The sequence below is a fragment of the Sphaeramia orbicularis genome, chromosome 3 (assembly GCF_902148855.1).
Source record: "Sphaeramia orbicularis chromosome 3, fSphaOr1.1, whole genome shotgun sequence".
NCBI classification, from domain to species: Eukaryota; Metazoa; Chordata; class Actinopteri; order Kurtiformes; family Apogonidae; genus Sphaeramia; species Sphaeramia orbicularis.
The window spans coordinates 33,684,181-33,694,787 of record NC_043959.1 but is presented as its reverse complement, the minus strand read 5'-3'; the positions used below and the strand labels follow the sequence as shown (position 1 = coordinate 33,694,787).

At 37.8% G+C, this 10,607-nt stretch overlaps 1 protein-coding gene across 1 annotated transcript; it reads left to right on the top strand.

Annotated features, from left to right (window-relative positions):
- The first annotated feature begins 541 nt into the window (after window positions 1–541).
- LOC115415732 (COUP transcription factor 2-like) lies at window positions 542–7,442 on the top strand. Its single transcript, XM_030129377.1, has 3 exons — window positions 542–1,636; window positions 2,902–3,426; window positions 5,490–7,442. Exons 1-3 carry the CDS (start codon window positions 1,138–1,140, stop codon window positions 5,762–5,764), a joined length of 1,299 nt encoding a protein of 432 aa, XP_029985237.1. The 5' UTR covers window positions 542–1,137; the 3' UTR covers window positions 5,765–7,442.
- Window positions 7,443–10,607: the final 3,165 nt, after the last annotated feature.

Here is a 10,607-nt window from a genome sequence, read left to right as displayed (position 1 = left end):
TTTGTGGCTTGAATAAGAATCATTTGCAGACTTTTCATAACATTTAAGTCAGGCAAATGTACACAAATGCACAGACTTTAAACTATCAAGGATAATGCAGTCAAGCAGACCAGCTCACCCTCCCATAATTTGATTATGACACTAGGTGGCATCAAATTGCTGTAGTTATGATAGCCTATGTTGTGTCTTTACTCCACTTTTTTCTTTTTTTTTTTTTTTTTTAACTTTCTTCACACTTTTCTGGTTTATCTATTCACCACTTATTTGCACAGTCGCCTATATTACAATAAGATACAATAATAAAATAATAAACAGAATGACAGAGGTATTGGAATGAAAGTGGCTAGTTGCCACATAGACATACTGACGGATAGAGGAAGGGAGTGGACAAAAAAAAAATACTATGGCAGGATAGAAAAAAAAAAAAAAAAAAAAACAGATCAACTGCATCTCCTCCACGTCGCTGCTCTCAGATCAGCTTCTGCGCGCCGTGACTCCGCCCCAAACACCAACGTAACCGAGTCACAACCCGTGACGTTAGGACGCACCATTCTCTTCCTCCGTCCCGGAGCAAAGCATCATCAAAATCATCCATCCATCACCCTTCTCTCTCTCCCACCGCTGGCTTTTTAATGTAACTTCTGACTGATCGGGAGAGCAGGGAGCGTCTGGAAAGCCTGGTGTGGCGGCTCTGTATCTGATGAAGGATCTGCTCGATGGGTAGCCCTTAAATCTGGACACACGGGACAGAAGGAATCAGATTGTAGGCTGTATTTTTGAGGATAACGTTTCTTCTCTCCGTGGATGTTCCCACTGTTTTGTCTGTCTTTATTTTTTCCCTCTGTGGATGTTATAGTGCATTATCTCGTTCTGAATGAAGCTTCCTTTTTGGATTTCCACGGCGCCGAAGCAGTTTCAGGGTGACTGCCCATTCTTTAGTTGTGAAGTCGCGCGTTATAATTCCATTGCCGGTATCTTATGAGGTCTGCGTCTGTTTTAAGACATCATTTGTGTTTAATTTGCTCCGATTTTGTCACACATTCTTTAAAAGTGTAAATTCATGCCGACGCGTCGTGTGCTTTAATTATCGCGTAAAAAGAGTAAAGTTGGGCGCGTAAAGTTTTGGAGACAGTAGATATGGCTATGGTGGCGTGGAGAAACACAGAAGGCGTGGGGGACACTCAGGGGACCCTCTCCTCCCCGGTGTCCCAGGTCGCCCCTCTGTCTCTGCCTGGGGAGCTGACGGGACACATGAACCCGGCACCTTCTCTGGAAATACCCCCGGGACCAGCGGTACCCCAGGGCGCACCGCAGCCCAACGCGTCCAGTACCACGACCACGACGTCCGGCAGCAACAATAACAACAACACCTCCTCTTCTTCCTCCTCCTCCTCGTCTATGGACAAACAACAGAGCCAGCAGATCGAGTGCATCGTGTGCGGGGATAAATCCAGCGGGAAACACTACGGACAGTTCACATGTGAGGGATGTAAAAGCTTCTTTAAACGCAGCGTCAGAAGGAACCTGAGCTACACCTGCAGGGCCAACAGGAACTGTCCCGTAGACCAGCATCACCGCAACCAGTGCCAGTACTGTCGCCTCAAGAAATGCCTCAAAGTCGGCATGCGGAGGGAAGGTACTGGCATCCTCCTGTTGTTGCTATCGCTATTATCTGATCATATCAGCCACCGGCGGCTTATTTTAAAAACATGTGCATTTATAGAAAATATTTTTAATCATATGTATGTGTTACGAACTGTGTTATGAATATGTGCAGCTCATGTATATTATATAGGCTACAGCATCTCTTTCTGCGCACAGCCGCTTGTGTTGTCTTTGTCTATGGCCGTGATACCAGACACTATTTCTGCGCCTATTCATGGAAACTCACTTCTAGTATCGACCTTTTTTTTTTATCATTATTATTATTATTAAATCCTAACCTTTATATCGTCATATTCGTGTTACCACAGACATAAGTAGGTTGCAGGGCAGAAAAGTGTATTGTTGTCGTGAATCGGCCGCTTTGGACAGTCCTACCACGGCCATTGTGCAGCCGAAACATCCACTATCAGCTGGGAATGTCACATGTCCGAATTACGCGTCGTTTACGTCGTTTGATTTTTATAGTTTTTGTCGTTTAAACTGTTTCCTTCAAGCGGACGACGTAGCCTCTTTACATGATCTGAACCTAAGTGGACCCGGTGACCGTGTAGTTGTTTATTATTCATGCGCAGGCCCAGTTTACCCTACTGTAGGCCTACCGCAGGCGCGTGCGTCCACAGCAACTGCAAGGCATTTTATTTAACACTCGCAGCCATTTTATTTATTTACATAGCTGGTTTATTTTATATTTTTAGTATAGCTAGTTTGGCATAGATTTTTTTTTTACCAACAATAATTTAAAAATAAATAAATAATTAATTAAAAACCAGGCCTACTCACTGCCAGTAAACAAAGTTAGCAACTCGCCAACATGGTGGATCTGATTTTATTTTAAATCTTTAAGCGCGTCCATACAGATGTACACAGTGTGGATTTTAGATAATTTATTGGTAATAAAAAAGAAGAAAAAATCCAAACATGAAGGCAGGTCGTGGCCTTTTGAGCTGAATGTGGCTGGTGTGTTTCCAGGAGCTGTCTGAAGCACTTATCCCTGTCCATTTCTAATAAGTCAGTCTACCATTAACTGGCCTGAATTTTTGTGTGTGAGTGTGTGTATTTTTTCACAAGATATATCACTGTAGCTAATACACGAATGGGTGTGACTGCTATTTTACTCGTGCGTCTTGTGTTTTAATGGTATATTCATCTAAATGTCATACATGTGCTTATTCAACCGCCTTCCAGGTTCATTTGACATTTCTGTCATTTTTTTTTTATTTTTTTTTTTTTTTACAGCTGTTCAGAGAGGCAGGCTCCCCACGCAGTCCTATCATGGCCAGTTTGCCCTGACAAACGGAGACCCTCTGCAGTGTCACTCCTATCTGTCGGGTTACATCTCCCTCCTCCTGCGGGCCGAACCCTACCCCACCTCCAGGTTCGGCTCTCAGTGTCTGCAGAGCAACAACATCATGGGCATAGAGAACATCTGCGAGCTGGCGGCCAGGATGCTCTTCAGCGCCGTGGAGTGGGCCCGCAACATCCCTTTCTTCCCGGACCTGCAGGTACCGGACCAGGTGGCTCTGCTGCGCCTCACCTGGAGCGAACTGTTCGTCCTGAACGCCGCTCAGTGCTCCATGCCCGTGCACGTCGCGCCGCTGCTGGCCGCCGCCGGGCTGCACGCGTCCCCTATGTCCGCGGACCGGGTGGTGGCCTTCATGGACCACATCCGGGTCTTCCAGGAGCAGGTGGAGAAGCTCAAAGTGCTGCATGTGGATTCAGCGGAGTACAGCTGCATTAAGGCCATCGTACTGTTCACCACAGGTAAAGATGAAGCCCACAGATACAGGCCACACATGCACCTTTACAGAGTTTATGAGGAGAAGGAAGCACAAACAGGCACATAGTAGGCAACTGCACGAGAAGAAATACACAAACAAATAAATAAACAAATAAATATATAGGCTGGTGCATCAGCATAAACAAAAAATTATATTATCAATACATAAATAGGTTAAGAATAGAGAAAACCCTGCAGGCTGTACATAAAAAATAAAACAATTAAACTATGAAAATTTGGCTATGTAGGTCATTTTTTAACTATAAACAGGTAGAAGTAATTGTAGACCACTCATAAAAAAAGTAAAAACAGAATGTTTCAAAAATACCTACCTTAAATATTTATTTACTTGTTTAATTATTTAATTAATTAATTTTATTGTAAAGTGGGACCACATTGTTAAATTAAGATTTGTACTTTTTCCCTGATTACATTTCTTTCAAATAAACAACATAATGGATATTTGGCTACAAAACTTTAAAACATTTTTTTATTTAATATGTGGTTAATCTGAACTCTGACCTCCAGTTAACAACAATTATGGGGAGAGGGAAAAAAAAAAACAAACCTATATATATATATATATATATATATATATATATATATATATATAAAATTTTATGTTGGTAACTTTTACAAAGCGTTTTCTATATCTATAACTGTTGAACAGGTCATCCAGGGACACTAATGTCATTATTAATGATCATTATTAATATTATGTAATTCCTTAGTATTAAATGTAGAATATGATACAGTAAAATAAATGTTACTAAAGTGGGTTTGAGTTGGAACCTGCTCTAAAATCCAAACTAGATCATTCGATATAAAACATAAGATATGTCTTTACAAGACGGTTTACATATTTACCTGTTTCTAATATTTTAGATGACGCTTCCTTATTATCAGATGTATAAGAAAAGTACTCTGCCGCAAAGAATTCAACTGAATCTAGTTTATACTTCAAATTTAAGATCTAAATTCAGACTCTTTATGTTTATTTTGGATTATTTGCTTACATCGTAAAATAGTGAAAACTAAAATAATGTGAAATTGTTTCTTTATTTTCTTGCTGTTATATAATTTTTTGGGGAAAAAAAAACAAAATGTCAATAATGTTAATGTAAAAAAAAACATTTCTTCTTTTTCTTCTTCTTTCCCTGTTGCTTATAGTTATATTGTTGAACCTAGAAAGACCTTATGACCATCCTGTGCAAAGCATATTACTGTGTGTGCACTAGTTATTTTAGAGTTCCATAATATCAGTCATAATGATGTTTGACGGCTGGATAGTGAGCCGGATTCAGAGGGATGAGTGCTTTAAAGTAAAAAATAAAACAGGTCTCCAATGTAGTTCTATTTTAGTCCCCGTGAGCACATCTGAACACGTGGCTTTAAACTGGGACAGAGTAACCGTTCTTTAACCCCGACTACCATCCGGCCTGCAGCACTACAGTGTAAACAGGGGGCTGCAGTGTGTATACTGAGCCACACATAGGCCTACTGTATGGAAAGGTATACACGAGGGCAGGGGATGCCGGGGTTTCGTGCTCCTTTTTTTAGTTCTATGGAGGTGCTGCTGCCATCTTAAACACTAATGGCACAGTGTTAGTAACTCAAAATGACAATAAAACATTATATGCTATATTTATACACTGAAACATTAAGTGCAAATCCAGAGATTTGAACTCACCATATCTATGTCATTTATAATATTTTGACACTTTCTTGCACTGTTATTGCACATTATGACCTGACTGTCTCTGATGCAGTGTTTTTGCTGTTAAATTATAGAAACCTGTTAGCTACAAGTGCTTTACTGCACCATTTCAACACTTATTTATCAGACTGACTGCGATTTAAAGGAAATAGGCTAAGCTAAGAGGTGAAATTTGAATGCAGCCACTGCAGTTCTGATTTTTGTTTCTGTCATTTTTATTTCATTTTACATCTTTACCACTGGTCTGTTCTGTATTTCTTTATTCCTGCATGTGTTTGACTCTATATGCTAACAAATCTTCCCTCATCTATGGTTTTTTTCTGTGTGCAGATGCTTGCGGCCTGTCGGACGTGGCCCACGTGGAGGGTCTGCAGGAGAAATCCCAGTGTGCTTTAGAGGAGTATGTGAGGAGCCAGTATCCGAACCAGCCGAACAGGTTTGGGAAGCTCTTGCTCCGCTTGCCTTCCCTCCGCACCGTCTCTTCTTCTGTCATAGAGCAGCTTTTCTTCGTCCGCCTGGTGGGAAAGACCCCCATAGAAACTCTCATAAGGGACATGCTGCTGTCCGGGAGCAGCTTCAACTGGCCTTACATGCCTATTCAATAAGAAACTACATCAGTGCTTTTAAGGTCAGAACAGGTCCCATACCTCAAATCCAGTCATTTTAACTGCATCCGAAGCTCCCAGTTGTCTTAAACAGGGGAAAAAACTGCAAGTGGAGTAAGAAAATTACACTCCAATTTGCAAGAATATACTTAATTTATCATTTTCCCTTCTATCAACCGCCATTTTCTGGATGCTGGAGCAGCGATGTGCGTTGGTGTGCACTGCGCCCCTCTGCGTCCAGACAGGAAATAAATGAACCATTTTGGAAATGTTAAACGATCTGACCCCATCGGCAGAATTTTTCCCTTGTTAGAGGTGAGATAATATTTTGTGGGAGAACAGGGGATGAAATAACTGGTTCTGATGGACACTCTGGCAGTGTGGTGACTACTCAGTCTATGGCTTTTGGGATAACAAACAATATTTATTGGACCCTGTGTGTATATTTATCGTGCTTGTAAATTATGTTTTGGCTCCTTTTCCATATTTTATGTATTTTTTGCCCCGGGTAGTGAGAAAACTGCAGGGATTGTCTTGTGTCGATCTGTTATTATTTTATACCTTCCAGACATGGCACTTTGGACTTAAGGAACATTTCAGAAATATTTAACACAGTATTGAAACCCAGCATCTACTGATCGATAACAGGTTTATCTGACTTAAACCTAGTGGAAACAAAATGGATGAGATTAACGCTCTGTTTTAGTAAGTTTTGTTACTTATTGTTATTTGTATTATCGGCATACAAATATAAATAGAGCGAAAAGTATTTGAAAACTGCACTTCTCAAATTAGACACCAGTAATGCATTACTTGTTAAGTAATATTATTACTTTTGATATGAATTCACGAATATTTCCTCAACTATTTTTGTTTAATATGGCAGCAAAGGTTAATTCTATTAATTTTCCATTTATGCTGATTTTGTCAAGTCATTTAATCTATATTTAATAATACATGTATTTACTTGGATCAAAAGAAACCCACACAGTATTGATGTGCATTTCTATCTTTCTTCCTGTTTTCCTGTTTACCTGATGTCAACATTTTATACAAATTTAAGCCTGCGTGTTTTTTTTTCTCATCAAATTCGTTTGTTTTCATGCTGCGAAACTCTTTTTTTTTCTTTCCTACTATTTCTCATTTAACAAGAATGATAACAAATAAGAGGAGTGAATGTCGCATAGCTAATATCAGATTAACACTCAGAACTGTTACGACAAAAGTAATGACATTACTGAATTAATGATTAATGCATTGCTGAACATTTCATTTATATATCCAAGTTGTTTACATCGACTGTTTCAGAGAGATTTTAGAAGCACTGGGCCTCTTATATACGTACAGTTTCTAAAGGAGATGAATTAACTGTACAGACTGCACACAGCCTCCATGATCAAGTACAAAATGTTGTTCTAATTCATGCATTTATGAGCCCAGGCCACTTTATGGCACAATAGACCACTGCAGGGTATTGCTGAACTTAAAGTATGTGTATGTGAGTGTGAGCATGCGTCTGTGTGTGTGTGTGTGTGTGTGTGAGTGTGAGTGTGTATTTGTGTTTACTTCTTTTTGACAACCACTCTGATGTACTGTGAAAGCATATTGGTTAACATGTTGGTACCGTATTAAATTATAACTCAAGATTTATAAATAAAGTGTATTTCGTTTATTTTGACATTTCAATTCTCTGTTGTTTATGACTGCCAAATAAGAAGTGTGTGTTTGTGTGTGACTGAGCACAAAGGAGCAAGCCAAACAGAGTTGTCTGGTTTTCTGGAGCCGCTTTTGACTGCATATACTCACTAATCAGGCATTTTAATCAAACTAATTGCTTGTGTGTGTCAAGATTTATTTTAATTTTCATCGTCAGCGTTATTTCAAAGACCCCCTGTGATAAAACCTTTAACTTCTATCCAGAGATACAAGACTTTTTTTCTTGTTTTTGCTCAGAAATGATCAATTTGATGTTGACGTTATGGTTGAAAGTTTGGGGATTTAATTGATATTGTACTTTATTTACAACTTCTGGACTAAAATTATCATAGTAAATCGCTGGAGAAAAAAAAAAAAATAAAACCACACTAAAATGTATTGAGATGGAATAGAAGATAGATAAAACATGCACAAATGGTCATGTATGAACTAGATTGTCAAAATAAATAACAACATATGTCGCTCAAGCAGAATGTACTGTTGTAACTTAAGTGGAAATATAGATCCTGCTTAACAAACATTAACACTTTCAGCTGATAATAGTAGGGGGAGAAGGGAGCAGAATAAAAATGCTTGGCTGTTCTGTCCTGTGTTGCCAGATTGAGAAAGACAGAGAGGATTAAGGCAGCTTCTTTGCTTCTTAGTGGACAGAGAGCTAATGAGGGGCCCCTGAGTGCTCTGTCACTACAGTTTACCTTGAGGAGGATGAAGCAGGGCGCTGGACGGCCCCTGGGTGCTCTGTGCCAAAGGGCCAACATAAAACAATAGAGCATTTTCCCACACACGTACAAACCCAGAAAAAGAAGAAAATACCAAGGAGTATGGCTGTTCTGGTGTGGTGGAAAAAAAAAAAAAAAAAAAAAAAAAAAACCACCTGAGATCCCTGTAGGAGAAATACTGTTATTTTCCATTTTTTTCTTTGCATGTATTTTTTTTTTTAATTTTTTTATTTTAAGATTGGTTATAGATAAGACGGCGGCGCTTCTCTGCTGTTTGTGAGAACTGAGGAGGGATTGCGCAGAATGGTTTGGATTCAGCCAATCAGCACTCAGGAGTGAAATGGTTAAGCCAATCAGAGCGCACGCATTAGCCTTACAGTTATTGTTTACGTACAGTGCGGGCTAATATTTACCTAGTGAGGACAGATCAGCCCATAGAAGCCCTTTAACCACACGAAATAAAGCAGATTTTCACTGCAGAAAAAAAAGAACATAAAAATAAAATTAAGCACGAAAATTCCATTAAAGATAAAAATGTTCTTTGTGGGCTGAGTTGTTATGATTATTTTTTTCTTATTTAGTATATTATTTAAAGTGGAGAGTAGAAAAATCAGCTGTTTTAAATAAAGTTCTTTTATTATTTGTTTTTTTTTTAAATCAATTTAAGAAAGCCAGAAAATAAATAAATAAAAATACGTCGCTAGAATAATTTCAAATAACACTTACTTCGGGACTAAACTCTAAATCACATGGCACTTCCATCTTATAATAACGTATGATAATGTAATCTATTTATAACAGTTGAACTTTTTTTCCTCCTTTCCCGCTGCTCTGTGCAAATGCGTCTCTTGGCTTTTCTGGTGCCATTTTATTTTACAGCATTTATAGCAACTATTTCATCTCAGTCGAATGATGACATATAAAATTAGATTTTAGTAGTGCGTTATTTTTGCGCTGCGCTGTTTTACTGCGCATTTTTGATGACAGAAACTCACTTACAGCCTTAAACGGATCATGAACTGCTTCACAACGCTCTCAAAAATCTAATATCTAAGTCATTAATTATTAGCTTTTACATTTTTAGATTTTATTTACAGTGGTGGAACATTCAGATTCACGTGGATAAAATATTTCCGACTTGATTCATTTTTGGATTGAAGTGAAATGGGCAAGTTTCACTGTTGATCCATTTTTACTTATTTATTTTTACCCGAAAGTATTTAACATTTCTCCAAATTTTACTGTCGTGAGAACACCGAAGAAAACTGAAAATCGGCTATTTATTTTATTATATACTGCTGTGAAACGCAATCGTCAGTTCTTGCGTAAAAGTAGCCCGTCACTAATTTTTTTAATTCTTAAATGGAAAATGGCTTATTGTGGGACTCATATCTGTCAATATCTGATAATGGAATAAAACTCCTTGTGTCCAGTTAAAGTTTTCAACAAATGCTGGGGGAAAAAAACACATGTAGCCTATTTTTCCTCCTTTTTTTCTTTTCTTTTTTCTGAGCGACAATCCCTACATTTTCACCAGCTTTTAAAAGCACCATCAACTTAGAAAGCAAACAAAAGTAAATAAATAAAAAATACAAATACAAATTAAAAAAAAAAAAAAAAAAGAAGAAGTCAGGAATAAAAGAAGGATGAGACAGAAAAATTAAAAAAAAAAAAAAAAAAGAGAGAGAGAGAGAGAGAAAGAAGTTGCGACAAAGTGCATCACAGATGAGCAGCCTAGTGCGTAAGTCTATTCCAGTGGCAGCTTTTTATTTAGCTATTTTACGAATTTTAATCCGTTTATAAATTAAATGTACAAACATATTAGTCCCCCTGTGAATTGCATTTGTGAAAAAAACACATTTCTTGTTTTTTAGAGTAAATCTGAAACGTCAAAAGACCAAAAAAAAAAAAGAAAAGAAAAGAAAAGAAAACGAGTTGGAGGAAAAAACATGAAAAAGCATGACAAAAAATAGGACTACTTATTAGAGTTCCTTTCCTAAATAACTGATTGAATAATATTAGATTGTTCTTTATGTGTTTATATGTGATCTGCTTGTGTTTACGTTTTATTATTACATGTTGAATAAGGTGAAATGTGAAGCGCAGCAGTTCTGAACTTTGACCCATTCAGGAAATTGTTCCACAATGGAAATATACTGTAGGAAGGCTTAACTTAATACTTTTAATCAGACTGAAGCTAAAACAGAATCCTGAATCCTCTTTTCTTAAAAAAAAAAAAAAAAAAAACATTCTACAAAGTTGTTGTTGTTTTTTTCTGCTTAGAATCTGATGTTATGTTGTGTGCATTAAGCCTTACATTAGAGAAAAGCTGAAATAGACACTTGTTTGGATTCCTAAACAACTTTAGGCATGTATTTATTTATTATTGTTATTTTGTCCAGTAGAAT